The sequence below is a fragment of the Dryobates pubescens genome, chromosome 1 (genome assembly GCF_014839835.1).
Source record: "Dryobates pubescens isolate bDryPub1 chromosome 1, bDryPub1.pri, whole genome shotgun sequence".
Lineage (NCBI taxonomy): Eukaryota > Metazoa > Chordata > Aves > Piciformes > Picidae > Dryobates > Dryobates pubescens.
The window spans coordinates 1,554,517-1,578,975 of record NC_071612.1 but is presented as its reverse complement, the minus strand read 5'-3'; the positions used below and the strand labels follow the sequence as shown (position 1 = coordinate 1,578,975).

Genomic DNA, 24,459 nt, shown 5'->3' with positions numbered 1-24,459 from the left:
TGTCCTTCTAAACTCCAGACCCTCGCATCACACTAAACATACTCACCAACAGAACTGCTGAGGAGTAGCTGGCCTGGGTGTGAAACTCATGGGAGATGTGTGAAGAGATTTTTCTGGTCCCTCTCCTTCTGCTTGCCCTGAGGGAGGTCTCATCTTGTGTGTTTCAGCGAGGGAGCCCATGACCCAAATTACCGAGGAGGTCCGGGACCAGCTGCTGGAGGCTTCTGCGGCTACCAGGAAGGCTTACAACACCTACCGCAGGGAAGCTGATCCTGAGGACCACTACTCAGCAGGAGAAGGAGCACAGCCTGCAGCAGACAAGAGCAAAGATGACCTGGAGATGAGTGCTGTCATCTCAATAATGCAACCCATCCTGAGGTTCCTGCAGCTGCTCTGTGAGAACCACAACCGGGACTTGCAGGTAGAGCCTGGTCCCTGCCACATCACTCTCCCTAGGCCCCCAGGCCCCTTGGTATTTTCTCTGGTCTTGAAGATAATATCCATAAGAAAAAAAAGGTATTTATGACTTGCTGGAGCCAAGCATTGCAGTCCCACCACCAGCCCTGAGTGGTCTTTGCAATGTGTATGGAAGGTGGTGGAACCGACCCTTCGTGTGGGCTTTGTAACAGTAAATGCTGGAGGCAAGGAAGTGTTGTGCTGTGAAGGTGGTGATGGGCTTTGGAGAGGGCAAGGAGAGAAAAATCCAGTCCTGGAGGGAAATAGAGAGACCACTAGGGCTTGGGTTTCAGCAGCCCTCAAGCATTTGGACAAAAAAGCCAATGGTTGCCTGAGGTGCAGAGAGGAGTGTGGCCAGCAGGGCAAAGGCAGTTCTTCTACCCCTCTGCTCTGCCCTAGGGAGGGCTCCAAAGTTCCAGAGAGATAAGGAACTACTGGGGGGAGTCCAGAGGAGGCTATAAAGCTGCTGAGGGGCCTGGAGCAGCTCTGGGAGCAGCAAAGGCTGAGAGCCCTGGGGCTGAGAGCCTGCAGAAGAGCAGCCCCAGAGGGCAGCTGAGCAATGCTCAGCAAGAGCTGAAGGAGCTGTGGGGGGCAAGAGGCTGGGGCCAGGCTCTGCTCAGTGGTGCCCAGGGACAGCACAAGGGGCAAGGGGCACAGACTGGCACCCAGGAGGTTCCATCTGAGCAGGAGGAGAAAGTTGTTTGTTGTGAGGGTGCTGGAGACCTGGAGCAGGCTGCCCAGAGAGGTTGTGGAGTCTCCTTGATTGGAGAGCTTCCAACCCTCCCTGGTCCTTGTGCTTCTGGGCAAGCTGCTGTGGGTGCCCTGCTTTGTGAGCTGGATTGGACTGGATGAGCTCCAGAGCTCCTTTCCAGCCCCACCATGCTGGCCCTCTGTGCTCCATCTACCTCCACAGCAGGTAAGATTTGTGCTTCCCAGTGGCCTGCATTTAACTTCCTTCCTGCCGGATTCAAACTGAACACAGGCAAGGAGCTGGTGAGGCTCAGCACTACGTTCTCCATGCCCTCAGAAAGGAGGCATAATTGCCATGACTGCTCACTGTGGAGGGGCTGCCAGCAGTGGAGGACCCTGCCCGAGAGCTTCCCGGCGCTGCCAAAGGGCTTCCGCTGCCCTCGCATGGCCCCGCCGCTGGCAGGGGGGGAGCTGAGCTCCGGCTGGGAGCCTCGCAGCCTTTTATAGGTGCTGAGGTTACACACAGCAGGGTTTCTGCTCGGTTTTCTCTCCACCTCCCCCCAGAAAAGCCATTTGATCTCTGTTTTGTCAAAGCATTTTCAGGCCGTTAGCGGTGTCGGAGGCAGGCAGGGGCCAGCAGCCTTCCGTGGCAGGAGCCCAAACCGCACGCACAGGATCCCTGACTGCTGCTGCCTTTGGCTGAGCTCTGCAAGCTATAGGAGCAGAATTGAACTCAAGCCAGGCAGGAAACTTGGCCTGAGCTCTTCACCAGCCCTGAAACAATTAGCTTTCCCAAACAGCAGGTAGCTGTGTGTTCAGCTCTGGGAGGAAGAAGGGTAAAGGATGTAAGGAGAAGCTGCTTCGGTGTGAGGCTGCCCAGAGAGGTGTTGGAGTCTCTTTGTCTGGAGAGCTTCCAAGCCCTCCTGGACACTGATCCTGGGCAAGCTGCTGTGGGTGCCCTGCTTTAGCAGGGGGGTTGGACTGGATGATCTGCAGATGTTCCTTCCCACCCCACTGTGCTGGGACTGTGTGAATGAATGAGATCAGAGCTCACCTGCTCGGTGCAGCTGTAGGTTCCTCAAACCAAGCCCTTAGCAAGCTGTTGGGGATTGTGAGCAGCCTGATGATGTGAAAAGCCAGAGCTGTGACAGCTGATAAGTGCTTGAGATGAGGAGGAAGCCCTTGTGAAAAGGCTCAGGGAGCTGCAGCACTGCACCTTTTGCATCACTCAGTGGTTCCCCTCACAGATAGAGCTGCAGTTTGTTCTGCATTGCACACAGGATGCTGGCCCCTGCCAGCTTGCTCTGTGGGACTGCAGGAGGAGTTGCAATTTCTTCTTCAAAGGAATGCAAGGACTGGGACAAACAGATGAATGCTTAAGTGTGGGGGGGCACATCTACACTAGTGGGTTCAGTTTTGAGCCCCTCACTCCAAGAAGGACATTGAGGAGCTGAAGAGGGTCCAGAGAAGGGCAACAAAGCTGGGGAAGGGTCTGGACAGCAGGGCTGGTGAGGAGAAGCTGAGGGAGCTGGGGGTGTGCAGCCTGGAGAAGAGGAGGCTCAGGGGAGACCTCATTGCTCTCTACAGCTCCCTGAAAGGAGGCTGGGGCCAGGTGGGGGTTGGGCTCTTCTCTCAAATTGCAAGTGTGATATTGTGACAAGAGCAAACAGCTTTAAGTTGCCCCAGGGGAGATTTAGGTTGGACACAAGGAAAGATCCTTGCCCAAAACAGTTCCCAGCCCTGGCCCAGGATGCTCAGGGCAGTGATGGAGTCCCTGTCCCGGGAGGGGTTTCAAGGCCCTGGAGATGTGGTGCTGAGGGCCAGGGTTTAGTGGTGACCTGGCAGTGCTGGGGTCAGGGTTGAACTCATTGATCTTAAAGATCTCTTCTAACCCAAACAGTCCTCTGGTTCTGTCTCACTCCCCACTCCTGGCTGCACACACCACATGTGGCTGAGGACTTCTCTCAGACTCTTAGGTGTTGGGTTTTTTAACCTTGCATGAGGTCTGAGCCCTTGGGAGCTCAACCTTGATCACAAAGCTGTCTGGGCTCTGCACTGCTCTAGCCAGCCTGTCATCTGGTCTCTTTGGCCAGGCTGCAGCCCCTCCACTTTCCTTAGGAGGTCCTTTCTGTGCTGCCTCTGTCCTGAATGGAGACATGAAGTGTACTACAGAATCAGTCACGAGAACTGAAGCTTGTGACAAGCTGAGTGAAGCCTCCAGGAAACAGGAGCTGGAAGCAAGAGCTGTGCTGGCTGGAGGAGAATAGAGCTTCCCAGTACAGAATCATGGAACTGTTTGTTTGGAGAAGCCCTCTAAGATCACTGACTCCAACCAGCAACCTCAGACCACCATGGCCATTAAACCCTGTCCCCAGGTTTCTTGAACAGCTCCAGGGATGGGGACTCCATCACCTCTCTGGGCAGCCTGTTCCAGTCCCTGAGCACTCTCACAGCAAAGAAATTCTGGGTCTCAACCCTCCCCTGGCACAATTTCGGGCTATTTCCTCTCCTATCACCTGATACTAGGGGGAAGAGAAGGACCCCCACCTCACCTCTGTCCAGGGAGTTGTAGAGAGCAGTGAGGTTTCCTCCCAGCCTGTTCTTCTCCAGACTAAACACCCCCAGTTCCTTCAGCTGCTCCTCACCTGTCCTCCTCTCTCTTCCCCAGCTTCACTGCCCTTCTCTGGACTTGCTCCAGCACCTCAATGTCCCCCTTGGAGTGAGGAGCCCAACACTGAACCCAGTATTGGAGGTGTGCCCTCACCAGATCCACCAGAGTAACTCCTTCTCAGCTGAGTATGTAGGATCCTTCAGGCTGGGCACTGAATGCTCCTTTCCCCCTTTCCTCCTCCACAAGCTGCAGACTTCTCCTGTCTTTCAGCTGCAGCTCTCACTCTTGATTCTGAGCACAGGGACCTGTGGATGGTGCATACCTTGGGGCCATTCCTGCTGCAAGCCACAGGATGGCATGCTCCATATGGAGGAGTTGTGTTCCCACTCCACAGCCTGGGAGAGGCTGTGGATGACAGCACATGAAGAGCTCCATCCACACTGGCTGAGACAGCAAGAGACATTCCCTGGGGCAGGCTCTGTCAGAGCAGTGGGGTCCTGTTTGCTGCAGGGTTCCCCTTCCCCCTCCTTTCACCATCTCACCATTGTCCTTCTGCCTCCTGTGCCTCGTTCCTCCTCTTTGCCTTGTGTTTATTGACTTTGGATCAAGAAGTTAAAGCTGGTGTCAACAAGCTCTCAGCAGAACAAATGCCATGCTGCAGCCAGGGAGGCTTTTGGTTGATCTCTTGCAGTGTTCTCCACTATTTCTCTTTTTCTTTTTCCCCCCTTTGTGGAGGGAAGGCACAAGCTCCCCTTGCTGTGTAGCATCAACCTTTCTACATTCTGACAAGTTAATCAAAAGGCAGGATGCTAAATGAGCAATCAGAGGCAATGTGCTGAATCACTGTCACCTTTAGTCTGCATTCATAGACAGCATGTTCCGTTTTTAGCCTCGCTGCAATCGAAGCTGGCAATTCCTCACTCTCTTTGCCTTAAAAGACTTATTAGGCTGACACAGGCAATCAGTTAGCAGCACTGGCACAGGAGACCTTGCTGCTTCCACGGTCCCATGCACCTCCTTCATCTGAGCAGGGCTTTTTTCACCTTGGCAGTGTTTTGTAACTTGTTAGAATGAAGCTAGGTAGGAGTTCCATTTGGATTGCTAAGGCTGAGGGGAGACCTCAGTGCTCTGAGAGGATGCTGCACTGAGGTGAGGGTTGGGCTCTTCTCCCTAGGATCAGGTGGTAGAAGGAGAGGAAATGGCCTCAAGTTGCACCAGGGGAGGTTTAGCTTGGAGATGAGGAAAAATTTCTTTGCTGCAGGAGTGGTCAGGGAGAGGCAGAGGCTGCCCAGGGAGGTGGTGGAGTCCCCATGCCTGGAGGTGTGCAAGAAAGCTGTGGCCATGGCAGCTGGGGACAGGGTTTGGTGGCCATGGTGGGGTTGGGCTGATGGCTGGACTTGATCTTGGAAGTCTCTTCCAACTAAAACACTCCTGTGATTGTCCTGCTTGATGCTTTGAGGAAAGCAAGCGGTGGTTGCTCTGCCTGTTTGCAGGGTGCTGACAAACAGCATCTGAGTCACTGGGAAATCTGGTTTCTTTAATTGTCCTCCTTTGTTTTGGGTGGGTTTGGTGGTTTTCTTTTCATTTGGAACACAGGAGGCAGGAAACATCTTTAATCCATGCTGATAAAACTGGCATTGCATTAGAGGAGCTGCTCCTAATCAGCAGCTTCAAGCTGCTGGGATTACAATAATGATGTGGGAAGAACTGCAGTTGAGGGAATTGCATCTTGTGATGCCTGCCTTCAAGGCATGTGGTCAGCTGCCTCCTGGCAGGTGGTGCTGCTGTGAAACCAGAGCCAGGGACGTGTTGCTTCCATCCTGGAGAAAGGGCTGAGGAGGAGAGAGGCTTGAGAGATGGTCAGCAGTGAAATCCCAGCATGGTGAGGGTTGGAAAGGAGCTCTGGAGCTCATCCAGTGCAACCCAACCCCTAAAGCAGGGCACCCACAGCAGCTTGCCCAGCAGCACGATGCCCAGGGGAGTGCTGGAAGCTCTGCACACCAGGAGACTCCACAACCTCTCTGGGCAGCCTGCTCCAGGCCTCCAGCACCCTCACAGCAAACAACTTCCTTCCTCTCTTCAGATGGAACCTCCTGGGTTCCAGTCTTTGCCCATGGCTTCTTGTGCTGTCCCTGGGCCCCACTGAGCAGAGTCTGGCCCCAGCCTCTTGCCCCCCACAGCTCCTTCAGCTCTTGGGCTCTGGGGCTGCTCTTCTGCAGACTCAACAGCCCCAGGGCTCTCAGCCTTTGCTGCTCAGAAGGATGCTGCCATGCTAACAGGAGAGGTGGCTGGAAGGGCAGCTTCCAGGAGAGCTCCCTGCTGGCTGTGAAGGGCCCATTCCCTCTGGGGTTCAGAGCCATAAGGAATTCTTTCTGTTTATTGCCCTGAAATTGCCTGTCCAGACTGCAGTGCAATTGCAGCAGTGCACCCAGCAGTGCAGTTGTTCCAATGGCCATGTGCAGTGGCCATGGTGATCTTCCTTGGGCCTTCATGACCTTAGAGGTCTTCTCCAGCTGAAACCATTCTGCCATTTGGTGAAATATTCCCATCCCAGCATCACTTCATGTGGGTTTTGTTTCTGCCTTCCCCCACCCCTGGCTTTTCCCTCTCCCCACAGAATTTCCTTCGCTGCCAGAACAACAAAACCAACTACAACTTGGTGTGTGAGACCCTGCAGTTCCTGGACTGTATCTGTGGAAGCACCACTGGTGGACTTGGGCTTCTTGGGCTGTATATCAATGAGAAAAACGTGGCCTTGATCAACCAGACACTGGAAAGCTTGACTGAGTACTGTCAGGGTCCTTGCCATGAGAACCAGGTAATGCAGCCATGGCTGTACAGATATCATCACCCTTTCTCCTGCACCCACAACCTGTGCCTTGGTTCTTGGTCTGCCAGGCTTGTTCTGTCCTAAAGCACTGCTCACTTCCATTGTCCCTACTGTTTGAACCTGGAAGGATTGGGATGTGACTTTTTGGAGGACATCTATGCTTTGAAGGCTCTTCTCTTGGTGCACTCAGAGATGGTAGCTTACAGCAAACCTGAACAAAGCACAGTGGAGGTGACCAGAGCTGAAGGGATCCTGCAGGAAGGCTGCAGAGGGACTGTTCAGGAGGGTGTCTAGAGACAGGCCAAGGCAGAGCAGGGTCAGATTGGAGCTGAGGAAGAAGTTCTGCAGTAGGAGAGTTGTGAAACTCTGGGACAGGCTGCCCAGGGAGGCTGTGGATGTCCCCTCCCTGGGGGTGTTCAAGGCCAGGTTGGATGAGGCCTTGAGCAGCTGAGTCTAGTTGAGAGGTGTCCCTGCCCATGGCAGGGAGGTTGGAGTAGATGATCTCTAAGGTCCCCTCCAACCTGAGCCATTCTAGGATCCTGTGAAATTCCACCTATGCAGGAGAACTCATGAGGCTCATCAGGTCCTAACAGCTTCTCTCTGGCTTTTGGGTTGTGTGGAATAAGAACCTTTAGAGAGAGGTGTGGAGCTTGGCAAGAGAGCAGGGCTCTGGATTTTGCAGCCAGCAAGCTAGTGCTGGTTTGTGCCTTTCAGTTCCAGACCATCCTGAGAGCAGGGTTAAAGGGAAAGGAAGGTGGTTATGGAAATTCACAATCTTTGCCTAGGGCTGAAGTAGGCACTTCAAAAATAAAGAAAACTTTCCCTAATCTTACTAAAACAGAGCTTTTTCCTCAGCTCTGTGTGGAGGCTGGATGCTTTGGCATGTAAATGCTTCCTTTATCAGCTGTGCTGCTCTCTGCTTCCTGAGCCTGGCTGGTTTCAGCAGGACAGGCCCTGGCTGCAGACAGCAAAAGCCTGACACACAAAGCCTTCATCCTTTGTTGTTCCTCTGGCTGGGGCTTTCTGTTCTGCCAAGCACCTCAGACAGCCTGCGAGGGCATGAGTCATGGAATGGTCTGGGTTGGAAGAGACCTCCAAAGCTCACCCAGTCCAAGCCCCCTGCAGTCAGCAGGGACATCCTCCACTAGATCAGGTTGCCCAGAGCCCTCTCAAGCCTCCCCTTGAATATCTCCAAGGATGGGGCCCCAACCACCTCCCTGGGCAACCTGCCGCAGTGTCCCTCTGGTGCAGAACTTGTTCCTAACATCCGGTCTGGATCTGCTCTGCTCTAGTTTGAAGCCATTGCCCCTGGTCCTGTCCCTGCAGGCCTCTGGAAGAGGTGACTCTTGTGTGGTGGCTGGGGTCCCCAGCCCAGGCTGCACTCTCAGTGCAGACAGTTAGTGACAGTCCCTTTGTGCCCTCTCTTCGGGCAGAACTGCATCGCCACGCACGAGTCCAACGGCATCGACATCATCACGGCCTTGATCCTCAACGACATCAACCCCCTGGGCAAGAAGAGGATGGACCTCGTGCTGGAGCTGAAGGCAAGTGGCTGCTGTGTGTGATCCACCTGCACAGGGAGCTCAGCCACACCTTGGCTGGTGCAGGGCTGTGGCTGTGTGGTGGGTCCCTCCGCTCAGGAGTGACAGAGTGTGGGTGCGGGAGGGGGCTGGAGGCAGCGCCCGGGGGGGTGTCACAGGGGTTTCTCCTTTGAAATGGTAACATGGAGACACCAGCTGCAGATGGGGGCTGTGTCATGGAGTGAGTGGTTTAGATGGGTTGCAGAATCACCATCAGAGCTTTAGCAGAAGTGGGTTTCACCTGACTTTGTCAAGGAGCAGCCGAAGTCTGGGGGCAAGGGCTGCTCTGGGCTTGCTGCACGGGGGAGGCACGCCGAGGAGGGCTGAGTTAGAATGATTTCTAGGGACCTGAGGGAGACCCTCCCCTTGAACCATGAGGTTCAGAGCCAGACCCTCTTGATTTCTGAACTCCTGAGGAAGCTCAGGGACAGCTGGGCTCAGCCTCAGACTTGGACAACAGTTTGTGTGTAATGGATGAAAGACAGAGCAAGAAACCTCCTGTTGAGTCCCAGGGGTCAGAGTGCACCCCATTGCTTTCCCAGCTCCTGGTGGAGCTGAGGTGGGGCTGGCTCTTAGTCTTAGGCTTGGACAGTGGTCAGTATCTAATGGAAACTGGCCAATGTGGTCCCCATCCACAAGAAGGGACGGATGGAGGAAGCTGGAAACTACAGACCAGTCAGCCTGACCTCAGTGCCAGGGAAAGTGATGGAGCAGATTATCCTGGCGGCAATAACTGCGCACCTGAAGGATGGCCAAGGGCTCAGGCCCAGCCAACATGGATTTAGGAAGGGCAGGTCCTGCCTCTCCAACCTGATCTCCTTCTATGATCAGGTGACCCGTCTGGTGGATGTGGGGAGGCCTGTGGATGTAGTCTATCTGGACTTCAGCAAGGCCTTTGACACCGTCCCCCACAGCAAACTGCTGGCTAAGCTGTCAGCTCGTGGTTTGGACCACAACACTCTGTGCTGGGTTAGGAACCGGCTGGAGGGCCAAGCCCAGAGAGTGGTGGTGAATGGTGCCACATCCGGCTGGCGGCCAGGCACCAGTGGTGTGCCCCAGGGATCAGTGCTGGGCCCCATCCTCTTTAACATCTTCATTGATGATCTGGATGAGGGGGTTGAGTCAGTCATCAGCAAGTTTGCAGATGACACCAAGTTGGGAACAGATGTTAGTCAGTTAGAGGGTTGAAAGGCTCTGCAGAGGGACCTTGACCAACTGGACAGATGGGCAGAGTCCAATGGGATGGCATTTAATAAGTCTAAGTGCCGGGTGCTGCACTTTGGCCACGGCAACCCCATGCAGAGCTACAGGCTGGGGTCAGAGTGGCTGGAGAGCTGCCAAACAGAGAGGGACCTGGGGGTGCTGATTGACACCCGCCTAAACATGAGCCAGCAGTGTGCCCAGGTGGCCAAGAAGGCCAATGGCATCCTGGCCTGTATTAGGAATAGTGTGGCCAGCAGGAGCAGGGAGGTCATTGTGCCCCTGTACTCTGCATTGGTTAGGCCACACCTTGAGTACTGTGTCCAGTTCTGGGCCCCTCAGTTTAGGAAGGACATCGAGACACTTGAACGTGTCCAGAGAAGGGCAACAAGGCTGGGGAGAGGCCTTGAGCACAGCCCTATGAGGAGAGGCTGAGGGAGCTGGGGCTGCTTAGCCTGGAGAAGAGAAGGATCAGAGGCGACCTCATTGCCCTCTACAACTACCTGAAGGGTGGTTGTAGCCAGGTGGGGGTTGGTCTCTTCTCCCAGGCAACCAGCACCAGAACAAGGGGACACAGTCTCAAGTTGTGTCAGGGGAGGTTTAGACTCGAGGTGAGGAAAAAGTTCTTCACCGAGCGAGTCGTTCGTCATTGGGATGTGCTGCCCAGGGAGGTGGTGGAGTCACCATCCCTGGAGGTGTTCAAGGGGAGATTGGACGTGGCGCTTGGTGCTATGATCTAGTTGTGAGGTCTGTTGGGACAGGTTGGACTTGATGATCCTTGGGGTCTCTTCCAACCTTAGTTACTGTGATACTGTGATACTGTGATACTGTGAATGAGCTCCATGGATTTCAGTAGCATGGATTCAGCATGCTGTCATGTCCTGAGGACCTGTTGTTCACCTTGGGTCAGGAAGGATCTCTTAGTCTTGGGTAAGGAATCTCAGGGCACCTGAGAGGTGCCCTTGCTTAACCATGTCCTTCAGCACCACCTCTTAGTGGCTTTTAACACCTCTAGGGTTGGGGATTCAACCACCTCCCTGGGCAGCCTATTCCAGTGGTTGAGAACCCTTTCAGTGAAGAAGTTTCCTCCAATGTCTAACCTAAACCTCCCCTGGTATAACTTGAGGCCATTTCCCCCTGTCACTTGTCCCTTGGTAGGAGAAACCAACCCCCACCTGGCTGCAATCTCCTTTCAGGGAGCTGTAGAGGGCAATGAGGTCTCCCCTCAGCCTCCTCTTCTCCCTGCTGCACACCCCCAGCTCCCTCAGCTGTCCAGACCCCAGCCCTGCTCACCAGACCCTTCCCCAGCTTCCTTGCCTGGACCCTCTCCAGCCCCTCAGTGTCCTCCTTGGAGTACAGGATCACAGAATGGCCTGGCTGGCAAAGACCTTCAGCTCACTGAGCCCAACCCTAACCCAACACCTCCCTGCTTTTGCAGTCTTTGCTGCCTTGCCCTGCAGCCCAGTGTCTGGTTGCCTTCCGCTGCTGCCTTGCCCTCTCCTGCTGGCTGCTGGGGGAGTTCTGCTGCTAAATAAAAAATGCTTTTAGACTCAATTAGCATTAAACTTCCAAATTAAATACTTTTATTGGGTTTGCCTGTCAGCCATGATGGATTTTAATCTGAATTGTTCCTATTAGAGTAGTCTGGTGCCTGGTGGTAGTTTCCCATTTCCTCCCTCTCTTCTCTGGGGCTGTGGAGTCATTTGCAGTTAAAAGCAGGGAAGCAGGTCTGGGGCTCCAGCCTTGGCCACCCTTTGATTTAATCAGCAGTGTCTTCAGCAGGGCTGAGCTGCTCCACTTGGAGCTGAGAGCTTGTGGAGATGTTGCAGTGCCTGTCAAATGAAACACCACCAGCACTGGCACTTTAGGAATCCAAGCCTTGACTTGGGGTCAGTGGCTCCCAGTCATTAGGGTCTGGGAAATGAACTGGTGAAAAATACTCCTGAGCTGTGGGTCTCCAGGATTAGAGGAGAAGGGAGTGCTCAGAGAGGTCTGGCCACAGAAGTCATGCAGTGGGGCTGGCTGGGAAAATCTGCTGTGCCCATGGCTCATCTTTGTAGAAACCAGCTCCAGACCTTCTGTGCAGCAGGGATGGTGGCACTCAAGCTGGGTGCACTGATTGCTATTGCTCTCCCCTCCCTTCAGAACAATGCTTCCAAGCTGCTCCTGGCCATCATGGAGAGCAGGCATGACAGTGAGAACGCAGAGAGGATCCTCTACAACATGAGGCCTAAAGAGCTGGTGAGTCCCTGGGTCACCCTCAAGCTCCTGGTTTATCCTGGGAGCTGAGAAGCTCAGTGACCTTCCTCCTGAAATATATATTGGCCTTAGACTTCCATGAGACAGTGTCACAGCGTGGTGGGGGCTGGAAGGGACCTCCAGAGACCATCCAGTCCAACCCCTCTGCTAACACAGGTTCACCTAGATCAGGTTGTGTAGAAGCATTTTCAGGTGGGGTTGGAATCTCTCCAGAGGAGGAGACTCCATAGCCTGCTCCTTAAGTTCAAGTGAAACCTCCTGGGTTCCAGTTCGTGCCCATTGCCCCTTGTCCTGTCCCTGGGCACCGCTGACAAGAGGCTGGCCCCAGCCTCATCACCTCCATGCTTTATTTCTTGCTGAGCATTGCTCAGATCCCCTCTGGGGCTGCTCTTCTCCAGGCTCAGCAGTCCCAGGGCTCTCAGCCTTTCCCCTTCAGAGAACCTCCAGGCCCCTCAGCTTCTTTGTGGCCTTTCAGTGGACTTTCTCCAGTAGTTCCCTGTCCCTCTTGAACTGGGAAGCCCAGAACTGGACCCAGGACTCCAGACGAGGCCTTACCAGATCAGAGTAGATGTGGAGGAGAACCTCCCTTGACCTTCACCCTGAGCTGTCTCTTCACTCTGTCATTCTAGGTGGAAGTGATAAAGAAGGCTTACATGCAAGGAGAAGTGGAGTTTGAGGATGGGGAGAATGGAGAAGATGTTGCAGCATCTCCAAGGAACGTGGGACACAACATTTACATCCTAGCTCACCAGGTGGGTGTTCACCTACAGCTTCTGCAGCACTGTGGACAGCAAGAGGTCTGCTTTGCCCTGGGATTGTTGGAATGGCTCACCTCTGAGACATGCTCCCTGCTCACTGTCTCTTGGTCAGAGCAAACTCCAGCCCTCAGAGAATCAGGAGATTCTGTACTGCAAGAAATTTGGGGAGGGTTCTTGTATCATGGGGAGCAGGCAGGCTCCTCACCAGGTGTCTGCAGACACAGGAGTCAGGTTCTTGGCAGAGCTGGGCAGCAGTGTATTATTTTTCAGCTGTATCAGAGGATACTTTATACTCCCAAAGGAATTCTGCTCTCAGATCAATGAAACTGTCAGCAGAACCCTCACTCTGGTTTTATGGTTGGTGTCACATTCTGTCCCTCTTGGAGCCAGTCAGGGTCATTGTGGGGGCAAAATCTGGTGCTTGAGAGGTAATTAAAAACCAAAGGGGGGGGGAAAATTCGTCATGAAATCATAAAAAAAGGTTGGAAGAGACTTCTGAGATCACCCAGGCCAACACTTCTGTGGCTGCTAGGCTGCTGAGGCCTTGAGCAGCAGAGTCCAGTTGTGAGGCATCCCTGCCCATGGCAGGGAGGTTGGAGTAGATGATCTCCGAGGTCCCTTCCAGCCTGAGCCATTCCATGGACAGACCCTGTCCAGAGGTATCTAAACTGGGCAGTATATTGATGCTGCTGTGTCACTCAACTAGAGGCTTCTTGCTCCTGTGGCATCTGAGGAGGATCATCACAGTGAGGTGGACTTAGAGCATCCAGAAACCTCTTTGGAGCAGTTCTCCCTCCCTCTGCCTCTTGGAATCGTCTCTCCCCTCCCTGCCTGAGCGATTAGCCCACCTTGGGAGTTTGGGGTGGGTGTGTAGAAGGGTAGACCAAGTGTGGCAAATTTTCCCCTAGTCAGGCAGAGGGATGGGGAAAAGAGGGAGCACAAGAGGGCTATTAAAAACAACCCAGATTTGAATCGTGCTGCCTTGCTCCCAAAATAGAGCTGCAGGGAGCCTGCTTGGAACCCAACAAAGCCTTCTGTCAACTTTGCCCTTTCCTAGCAGCTGACTGAGTGCTCTTGGAGGGCTTTTTTGGGGTTTGTTGGGTAAAAAATCAGAAATTTAATATCACAGCAAGACATCTGGTGTCTCCCACTCCCTCTGCATTCCTTTCTCTCAGTTGGCTCGTCACAACAAAGAGCTGCAGAACATGCTGAAGCCAGGAGGTCAGATCGAGGGAGACGAGGCGCTGGAGTTCTACGCCAAGCACACAGCACAGATTGAGGTAGGGGGGATGAAGTGGTGGCTGCTGGGAGGTGTTGGGGGGAAGCAGACTCGCTGTGGGAAGGAATGGTGCAGTCAACCACCCCTTCTGTTGTAGGAGCACAATTGCTGCAGTTGGAAAAGCCCTCCGAGCTCATCCAGCCCAACCGGCAGCCCAGCCCCGCTGTGGCCCCGGCTGCCGTGGCCGCAGGTTTCTTGAACACCTCTAGGGCTGGGGACTCCACCACCTCCCCGGGCAGCCTGTGCCAGAGCCTGGCCACTCAGTCTGTGGGTTTTGGATTGAGCCCAGGAGCAGTGTGTGGACTGTCATCCCTGACACCAGAATCTCTCTGTGCTGACTGCTTTATTTTCCCTTTCTTGACAGCCCCTGGGGGGGAAGCTATTTCTGAGCTGTCGTGTGTGGGTTTTAAGATGGAGCTTGAGCAGAGCTCTGTTGGCAGGAGGAAGTGTAACTTCACTTCTGTTCCTTTTTGGCCACTGCTGTTGCTGAATCCATGAAGTTTAGTGAGAGCTTTTGCCATTCTTGCTGTAGCAAAATGACAATTTGGCTGGGTGGCCAACCTGAGATGCTTTCATGAAGTAAACCAGGCACAGACATGAGGAGCTCACAGACCTCTCTGCTACACAGTAGAAATACAACTGTTACTGCTCCTATCATAGAGCCACAGACTGGGGCAGGTGGGAAGGGAACCTTTAAAGGTCATCCAGCCCAACCCCCCTGCAGTCAGCTGGGACATCCCCAACTGGAGCAGGTTACCCAGAACCTCAAACAACCTGGCCTGCAATGGTTCCAGGGATGGGCAATCTACCACCTCTCTGGGCAGCCTGTTCCAGTGTTTCACCACTCTCACTGTGCAGAAGTCCCTCCTGATGTCCAACCTAAATATCTCCTGCTCTGGTTGCCCTGCCCCTATCCCCACAGCCCCTCCCCAGCCTTCCTGTAGGTCCCCTTCAGATATTGAAATGCAGCTCTGAGGTCTCCCTGGAGCCTTCTCTTCTCCAGACTGAGCAGCCCCAACTCTTTCAGCCTATCCTCATAGCAGAGGGTGCCCCTAGTCCTCTTCATGGCCCTCCTCTGGACCCTCTCCAGCAGGTCTTGGAGCTAAGTGCAGGCTGGCTTTGAACGGTGAATTAAATGAAGCCTCTACCAGGCTGCTGATGTACCTAACCATGTCCACATTTCTACACCTAGCTTGCCAAGTCAGGGGGAAGGTCAGAAAAAGGCAGACAAACCAAGAGCTCAAAGCATGCCCCAGGCAGGAGGCACTCTAACGGGGGCTGCCGTTACAGATCGTCAGGTCGGACCGGACCATGGAGCAAATTGTCTTCCCCGTGCCCAGCATCTGTGAGTTCCTGACCAAGGAGTCCAAGCTGAGGATCTATTACACCACAGAGAGGGATGAGCAAGGCAGCAAGATCAATGACTTCTTCCTGAAATCAGAAGACCTCTTCAATGAGATGAACTGGCAGAAGAAGCTGCGAGGTAGGTTGCTGCCGGCGGCCTGGCTGCCCGGAGCCTTACCGGCAGAGAGCTGAGCTCAGGCTCCCAGAGCTAGAAACGTTGACTTGGTAGCAGATGGTTCCCCAGCGTGGCAGCAGCCTTGCTAATGGTTTGAAAGAGGAGTCTGCTCCTCTGCACGCTGGCAACACCCTGTAAGGAAGTCAGGCTTGGTGCAGGAGCGGGATGGAGCTGCTGGAGCAGATCCAGGGCAGGGCGGGAAGGAGGAGCACAGGTCCGGCAGGAAGGAACAACTTGGTGGAGGCTTAGCTTAAGTGAGAAGGCTTTTGGTGGCAGGGAGAAATGGAGAGGGCAGAAGAAAGCAGAGAGCTGCTCTCTCTCCCTGCACTGGATACAGGAAGCAGCTCCCTTGCCTTGCAAGGAGGAGCAAGGCTGGGATGGTGCAGCAGGGGCTTAAGGTATCTCCAGCAGCTGAGCTGTTTGAGAGCAGGGTAAATGCATTTTCCCAGTCATACTAAAAGTAGAATTCACCCTTCCTATGGGCAAGGAACAGCCTGGCAGACAGACTGCTGCGAGTCCCAGCCCTGTGGTGCTTAAAATACCTGAAAGCATTTCCAGGCACTGCCTTTTCCCTCTGAGGCTCCCATTGGCACCTAGGAAACCTCCCCAAATCCATCCAGAGCCACCACTTCCCCCAGGCACCTCCTGAACTCCTTTCATTCACAACTGTCTCCTTTTGAGAAATGACTTCTAGTTTTGCTGGAGGGGCAAAGGTGCACAGGAGGCTCAGCCTCAGTGGGCAGGGGTGAGTGGTCAGAATTTACCAACAGTGACCCTGTGCCATGGGAGAAACCAAGCAGCTGTTTCCTGCTCAGCTCCACAGCTGCCATCTCATAGCACTGCTGTTCCCCATGCTTGAGTCCGCTGAACTCCAGTGATTGGCACAGGGGCACAGACTGGTCCAGAACCACCTCCTGCAGCAGATGTGGCAGTGCTGCTGTCAGCCCCCAACCCTCCCTGCCAGGCCAGTGTGCTAAGCAAAGGTGGTCCCCTGGCAGAGACCTCACTGGCACTCAGGCTCTGTGGCAGATCATAGAGGAAAAACAGATGAGAAGGGACCTCTGGACCTGCACAGAGAGCATGGTGAGGGTTGGAAGGGACCTCTGGAGATCACCCAGTCCAACCCCCCATGCTCCAGCAGGGCTCCCACAGCAGCTTGCCCAGCAGCACAAGGACCAGGGAGGGTTGGAAGCTCTCCACACCAGGAGACTCCACAACCTCTCTGGGCAGCCTGCTCCAGGCCTCCAGCACCCTCACAGCAAACAACTTCCTTCCTCTCTTCAGATGGAACCTCCTGGGTTCCAGTCTTTGCCCATGGCTTCTTGTGCTGTCCCTGGGCACCACTGAGCAGAGCCTGGCCCCAGCCTCTTGCCCCCCCACAGCTCCTTTAGCTCTGGGGCTGCTCCTCTTCACACTCTCAGCCCCAGGGCTCTCAGCCTTTCCCTCCTCCCAGAGCTGCTCCAGGCCCCTCAGCATCTTTGTAGCCTCCCCTGGACTCTCTTCAGCAGTTCCCTGTCTCTTGAACTGGGGAGCCCAGAACTGGATCCAGTCCTCCAGACAGCACTTGCTGAAGAGAGCTGGTGGCTGCTGTGGGGCTGCAGGCAGGCTGCTGTGCCATGCTGCTGTCCTTCCTTCACTCTTGAGCCCCAGAATGTGTAATTTCATCTTTGCCCTAACCCTCACTGGGAGCTTCTTTCCCTTTGCTCCCTGATGTCTGCACATTACATCCTTCCAAGAGGGTAAATCCTTCATTCTTTCCCTTCTTTGAGAGCATTTTGGATAGATGTGGGGCTTTCTCCACTGCAGATCTCAGGAGCACACAGTTTGCTGCACAACACCCTGCAGGAGCTAAAATCAGGGGAGGCTTTGCCTTGGTGCTGAAGGAATTACTGCAAGACAGCTTCTTAGCTGTCCTTGTCATCTTCTGGACCACAACCACTTCAGAGGATGAATCTTTTTGTGCTTTCTGAGCCTCTGGATTCAGGCTGCAGAGATTACTGAAACTTAAGAGTCTTCTAAAAGCAGTTTCTGTGTGATGCTCCTGTTAAAGGTGCAGCTGGTGAGCTGTAATCACAGCTCTCTGCAGATACTCTCCTGCCTTTTGCACACAGGGGAGCTCTGCCAGGGGAGGGCTAGGCTGGAGATTAGGAACAATTTCTGTACAGCAGGAGTGGTCAGGGGCTGGCAGAGGCTGCCCAGGGAGGTGGTGGAGTCCCCATCCCTGGAGGTGTTCCAGAGCCCTGTGGCCATGGCAGCTGGGGCCATGGTTTGGTGGCTGTGGTGGGGCTGGGTTGAGGCTTGGACTCAGTGATCTTGGAGGTCTTTTCCAACTCAAACCATTCTATGAGTCTGTGAATCCTTTGCCTTAAAGCACTCTGCAGGACACTGGCAGTACCCCAGAGGTGAAGAGTAATCAACTTCAGGAGAAGCCTTGGCTGTCACTGCTCTTGATGCTCTGCTTTTGGGCAAGCTGAGTTTTGCTGGGGACATTGTTTGGGGGGTTTTGGGGGTGGAACTCTTGCTTCTGTGGCTGTTGGTTGGCTCTTTTCAATGCTCCAGTAAGAATTCTTGTCCTCTCTCTGCAGCTCAGCCTTTCCTCTACTGGTGTGCTCGCAACATGTCCTTCTGGAGCAGCATTTCCTTCAACCTGGCTGTCCTCATGAACCTGCTGGTGGCATTTTTCTACCCATTCAAAGGAATTCGAGGAGGTACTGGTATTTAAAGCACAGACAAAAAATGTGTGAAGAAGCCAAATCCTATCCCCCACTTGTCTCTGCCTCTCTGCTTACTTCAGGGGAGGAAGCAGAACAGAAATTGGCTTCTGTGTGTTAATTGCCTCGATGAAAATGGTGCTGCCCTGACTTCCTTCAGGGGGTTTTAAGGGAAGCATAAAGCCATGTTTTGTCCTAAGTGGGGGGAGAAAGAAACTGTCCAAGGCAGACCTCCAGCTTTAATTACTGGCCTGCTCTGCTTTGGTTTAAGATTCTGTAATGAAGTATTTGAGCTAAAAAGATGAGAGCTGTGAATTAATTTGCTGCCTTCCTTGAGCTTTTGTTCTGTCAGCACAGTTTTCTGTAGAGCACTCCAGCAGGCCTCTGAATGAGGCTGGGTGAGGGAGATGCCCCTGCTGTGGCAGGTGATGTGGGTGAGGGCCAAGTGACATGGCCTCATGCTGTTAGAAAAGGATGGAGGATGCAGAGAGAGAGCTCAGCTCCCCTCTGTTACTGTTGAGGTTGCCCCCAGCAGTGAGGAGGAGTGTGCTGCATGTGTCTCCTAGCTCAGGAGCAGCCTGCCCACTCCAAGGTTCCTTGCCACCAGCTGGCTTTGCTGTCATTTCTGACATGAACTGTGGGTTGATGTGAGTGCTTCAGGTGGGGTTGCACCATCTTGCTGTCACAGCTCTCCTGGGAGCTGCTTGGGACCCAGCCAGTGGTGGTGTGTGGCTCAGTAACTACTCCCTGTGGAGTCCTGATGAGGCTCAGCTGCTCTTCCTTTCATCCAGCCTCTCCTGGAGATGCACCCCAGGGCAGGTCAAGAGCTGGAGTCATCTTAGCAAGAGGCAGGAAATCTGGAGGAGTCTTCTTGTGGATGTCTCTGGTGCCCACTGCTCGCCAGGCTGGGGTGGAGGCAGTGTCTAGGTAGGAGCTTGTTCCACATCCCTGTCATCTGGAGTGAAGGAGGACCCCAGCAGTAAAACCTGCTCCCACCTTCAGAGCTTCCCTTCCTCTGAGGTTCATGATGTAACAGGGCCAGTTAGATGCTGCTCTCTTCCTGTTGAGCTTCCCTCTGGGTCTGTTGCTAACTTCAGCACAGCTCAAAGCTACCAGTAACCTGAACATCCACCCTGTAATGGTTGGACTTGATGATCTTCAAGGTCTCTTCCAACCACAGTGACTGCAGGAAATTCTCAGCAGAGTTGTGTGTGTGGCACAAAAACTTCTTCACCCCTCTGCAGCTCACCTGAGAGCTGTGATTCTGTCCTGGTAGCCTTTGGCAGCAGAAGCCTTTGGTGGTGGCCACAGAAAACTTGTGTTTGGGGTTCTGCATCCTGATAAAGCTCTGTGGCAAGCTTCAGGATATTTCAGCCCAAAGTCTGATCTTCTGGGAGAGGGAAGAGTTGCTGCACCTCTGCATCATCCCCCCCTGGCAGCAGACCGTGGGGCCACCTAGGTGATCTCACCCAGATCCCATTCTGACCAACAGTTGGCTGCAAGGTTAGAAGCAGCATGAAGAGCAGCTGAACTTTGCCTTCAGTCTCCAAGACCCCAAGCTAAGCCTCCAAAGCCTGTGTTTGTGGCTGCCAGCAAGGCTGGTGAAGGTGTTGCTTGGGCTGAGAGGCAGCAGGAGCAGGGGGGGCTGTTTGGCCTCTGGCAGGTGCCCTGCCCCTGCATATTTGGAATGTTTTGGTTCTCAGCATTTGGATAAACATCTCATCCTCTGGGAGCTCCAGGCCCCAGTGAAAACCATCAACAAACCCCTGGGTGTATTCAGCTGGAGAAACCAAAGAGCCTCTTCAAAGCAGAGCGTTTGGGGGAAGCTTCTGTGCCTTGGGTTGCTCAGCTGTGCTGAACTCAGCAGCTGATCAGCTTCTGACTGGAGCAGGAGCTGTAAAACGTCTGACTTGGGGGGCAGGAGCAAAACTGGCTGCCTGGAATTGAGCCCTGGAGTGGTGAGAGTTGCAGAGACAGGGAGAGCTTCCCACTCTCATCAACTCCCATGTGCTGGCAGCAAGGCTTTGATGGGCTTGGAGAGTTGATGGTGAGTGAGCTTCATGTGCCAAGGGCAAAGACACTGCTCCAAGTCTGCTCCCAGTCTCCAGGAAGGAGAGAGAGCTTCCACATCTTCACCAATGATCTGGATGAAAGGACAGAGTGGACCCTCAGCAGCTTTGCTGATGGCACAACACTGGCAGGAGTGGCTGTGACACTGTTAGGCTCTGCTGCCATTCTGAGAGGCCTGGAGAGCTGGGGGAGAGGAAGCTCTGCACCACTGAGGCCACATGTGGAGGCTTGGGGCCAGTTCTGGGCTCCCCAGTTCAAGAGAGAGAACTACTGGAGAGATTCCAGCAGAGGCTACAAAGCTGCTGAGGGGCCTGGAGCAGCACTGTGAGGAGCAAAGGCTGAGAGCCCTGGGGCTGAGAGCAGAAGAGCAGCCCCAGGGGGGAGCTGAGCAGTGCAAGAGCTAAAGGAGCTGTGGGGATGGAAAGGCTGGGGCCAGGCTCTGCTCAGTGGTGCCCAGGGACAGCACAAGGGGCAGTGGGCACAAACTCAGGAGGTTCCATCTGAGCAGGAGGAGAAAGTTGTTTGTTGTGAGGGTGCTGGAGGCCTGGAGCAGGCTGCCCAGAGAGGTTGTGGAGTCTCCTGGTGTGGAGAGCTTCCAGCACTCCCCTGGGCATTGTGCTGCTGGGCAAGCTGCTGTGGGTGCCCTGCTCTAGGAGCTGGGTTGGACTTGGATGGTCTCCAGAGGTCCCTTCCAGCCCCCACCACGCTGGGTTGCTGTGATTGTGCTGAAGCCTCACTCTTCCCTGCAGGCATTGGCCTGGCTTGGTCCCAGCAGGGCCTTTTTAGGTCATGACATCACTCTCCTCACTGCTGCATGGTGAGGCCATGCCAGGGTGGGTGTTAGAGGTAACAGCTGAGGACTTGATTAACTCCAGGTATCTCTGCAGGCCTGCTGGAAACTGCTAGAACTTGTGACAGCTAATCTGTTCTTGTGCTTTGGATGGCTTGGTGATAGCTGGGCTGTTCAGGGTCTGCCTCACAGCAATTCCCAACTCATTCCCCAATCAGCTCCTGCAGGTTTTTTCTCCCTCTCCCATCTCTGCTCTTTATTCCCACCCAGGTGATTGCTTTGAGCTCTGCACCTCTTGCTGTTTGACAGCTTGGTGCTGCTCTGGGATCCCCAAGTCCCTTCAGACAGCAGAAACATCTGTTCAGCTTGACACTTATTAAGTTTTAATTTCCATCATTCCTCTGCTGTCTTTATTAATCTGCAGTGATTTGGAGCCAACTGAAAGGGCTGCTCGTGGCAGTCAGATGAGAGGAATATTTCCTAAGCCTTCTGAGCCTGAGTGGGTGGAGGAGGGTGAAGCCCTCACTGTCTGTCTTGCCAAGCAATCCTCTGAGTCTGTACTCCTTAAAATGCTTTGGGTTGGAAGGGACCTCAAAGCTTATCCAGTTCCAACCCCCTGCCATGGACCTTCTACTAGCCCAGGTTGCTCAAGGCCTTATCCAGCCTGGCCTTGAACATCTCCAGGCTTGGAGCCTCTAAAACTTCTCTGGGCAACCCATTCCAGTATCTCACCACCCTTACAGGGAAGGACTTTCTCTTATTGTCTCCTCTAACTCCAGCTTCTTCCAGGCTGAAGCCATCACCTCTCATCCTGTCACTCCCAGCCCTTGTTACAAGTCCCTGCCCAGCTCTCCTGGAGCCCCTTCAGGTACTGGAAGGCTGCTCTAAGGTCTTCCCAGGCTGAACAACCCCAGCTGTCTCAGTCTGTCCTCACAGCAGAGATGCTCCAACCTTCTGATCATCCTTGTCCCTTCCTTTGGACCTGCCATAACAGTTCCCTGTCCTCCTGGTGCTGGGTGCTCCAGAGCTGGACTCTGCCCTACTTGCAAAAGGGCTGCAGAGTGCCATGACATCTGGGGTCTTGCCCTTTTGTCTGTTGAGGAGTCAGTGGCTTGAAGACAAATGTTGTATCTGCTGTCAGTTTGGAGGAGGAGAAGCCTTGCTCTGCAGAAGTGCAGGGTAAATGAAGCCGTGTCCCCTCAGCAGAGGGTTTCTGCTGGCTCTTTGGGAAGGGTATTTTTAGCAGCCCAGGCTCCATGTTATGTAAGCAGTCAGTCTCATGGGACAGCCTAAACAGCACCAGAAATAGCAGGAGATGATCATAACTGCTGTGAGGCTTGGGGTTTTTTGGCCAAAAAGCTTGATAGGAGAATCTGCTGTGACTGTGGACCTGGAGGAGTTGTGGTGGCTGCCTGCACCTGCAGTGCCTCTGCAGGCAGCATCAGTGTAGAGCTTTCTCCTTTCCAGCACCCAGGGTGTAGAGTCCTGAACCCTCTTCTAAAAGTGGTGCTTCTCATTTCCATCAAGCTTTAGCAACAAGTTGGTCACTGAGGTCTGCTGGAGGCATCAGGCCTCCAGGAAACCAGGAGCACCTGGACACCGGAGGCACGAGGCAGTGGCATCTGGTGGCTCCTTTTGGGTTGGATTGGTTTGGCTACACAAAAGGGACTGAAATGGGGGTTGGTTTTCCTTTCTTCTCTGCACCCCAGGAATACTGGAGCCCCACCTGTCAGGCTTGCTGTGGACAGCCATGCTGATCTCCCTGGCCATCGTGATCGCTCTCCCCAAGCCCCACGGCATCCGAGCCCTGATCGCTTCCACCATCCTGCGCCTCATCTTCTCCGTCGGCTTGCAGCCCACGCTCTTCCTCCTGGGGGCATTCAATGTGAGTGGCCTGAGGGGCATCTTGCCTCCTCCTGAAGATGTCAGGCAAAAGGAGCTTGGGATCTTGTGGTGGAACTGTTTGGAGCTGAAGTGCTTTGCTGTCCTTTGTTTAGAAGGGTCTGGAGAGCAGGGCTGGGGAGGAGCAGCTGAGGGAGCTGGGGGTGCTCAGCCTGGAGAAGAGGAGGCTGAGGGAGACCTCAGTGCTCTCTGAGAGGAGGTTGGAGCCAGGTGGGGGCTAGCCTCCTCTCCCTAGTATCAGGGGATAGGAGAGGAAATGGCCTGAGATTGTGCTAGGGGAGGGCTAGGTTGGAGAAGAAGACAAATTTCTTTGGTGCAAGAGTGGTCAGGGACTGGCAGAGGCTGCCCAGGGAGGTGGTGGAGTGCCCAGCCCTGGAGGTGTGCAAGAACCCTGTGGCCATGGCACTTGGGGCCATGGTATAGTGGCCATGGTGGTGCTGGGTTGATGGATGGCTTTAGAGGTCTTTTCCAACCCAACCAAGTTCCACTTCAACATAAGGGAAAGTCTCTTTACTGTAAGAGTGCCAGAGCCCTGGAGCAGGCTGCCCAGAGTGCTTGTGGAGTCCTTCTCTGGAGACTTTCAAAACCCACCTGGATGTTTTCATGTGTGACCTGCCCTGGGTGATCCTGCCCTGACAGGGGGGTTGGACTCAGTCTCTGCAGGTCCTTTCCCACCCCTGCCATTCTCTGATTGAATCCTGGTTCTCCAGGCTGGCTACCTCTGAGGTTTCACTCAGCTTTGTCACAGTCTAGAGACATCTCCCACCCCAAGCAGATATGTCAAGAAGCCTGAGTGACCCTGGCAGAGCTGGGTGTTGGCTCAGACCTGTCTGCACTGGGTGACTAAGCTCTGGTATTTTGGGGCTTGTGGAAGACTGACTGCAGAAGGCATTTCCCAGATGCCTGTCTGCAGCCTACCTGCCAGCCAAGAGCTGACAGCAGCACTTCTGCTCCAGTCATGTGTGGCCTGAGCCTGCAGGGCTGAGCACCACAGAGCTTCAGTAGTGCTCCAGCCCAGACACTTGTGGTCTCCTGTGGCCACTGAGCTGAAAGGGTTTTTCTTGGCCTGAGTCAGCAGGAGCTGTGCAGAGATGGCTTCTCAGAGCCTTCATTGCTAAGTGCATCATGGACATGGGGTCTTGCTTGAGTTACCTTGTGCCCAGCTGGCCAAGAAGGCCACCGGCATCCTGGCCTGGATCAGCAAAGGTGTGGCCAGCAGGAGCAGGGCAGGGATTGTCCTCCTGTACTGGGCACTGGTGAGGCCACACCTTCAATCCTGGGTTCAGTTTTGGGGCCCTTGCTCCAGGGAGGACATTGAAGGGCTGGAGCAGGTCCAGAGAAGGGCAACCAAGCTGGGGAAGGGTCTGGAGAACAGGGCTGTGGAGGAGCAGCTGAGGGAACCAGGCTTGTTCAGTCTGGAGGCGAGGAGGCTGAGAGGAGACCTTCTGGCTCCTGAGGTTGGGTGGGTGTTGGTCTGTCCTGCCAAGGAACAAGTGAGAGGGCAAAAGGAAACAGCCTCACATTGCACCAGGGGAGGTTTAGGATGGACATCAGAAACAATCTCCTCCCTGAAGGGGTTGTCAGGCCCTGGAACAGGCTGCCCAGGACAGTGGTGGAGTCCCCATCCCTGGAGGGATTTAAGCCATGGAGATGTGGTGCTGAGGGCCATGGGTTGGTGGGGAGCTGGCAGTGCTGGGCTAAGGGTTGGGTTTGACAATATTGAGGATCTCTTCCAACCAAAGCAATTCCTTGCTGTTCCCTGTGGGGTATGCAGGAGGGTTCCTGGGTGGTGCTGCTGAGGGAA

The 24,459-nt window shown here is 54.3% G+C and overlaps 1 protein-coding gene across 1 annotated transcript in view; it reads left to right on the top strand.

Moving 5' to 3' along the window:
- ITPR1 (inositol 1,4,5-trisphosphate receptor type 1) overlaps positions 1 to 24,459 on the top strand; it is a 185,935-nt gene that overhangs the window by 131,120 nt on the left and 30,356 nt on the right. Inside the window, 9 exon segments of the mRNA XM_054179973.1 lie at positions 168 to 421; positions 6,375 to 6,575; positions 8,021 to 8,131; positions 11,513 to 11,608; positions 12,256 to 12,378; positions 13,560 to 13,664; positions 14,954 to 15,146; positions 17,768 to 17,890; positions 22,463 to 22,638. Of these exon segments, the coding sequence (XP_054035948.1) occupies positions 168 to 421; positions 6,375 to 6,575; positions 8,021 to 8,131; positions 11,513 to 11,608; positions 12,256 to 12,378; positions 13,560 to 13,664; positions 14,954 to 15,146; positions 17,768 to 17,890; positions 22,463 to 22,638 (1,382 nt within the window).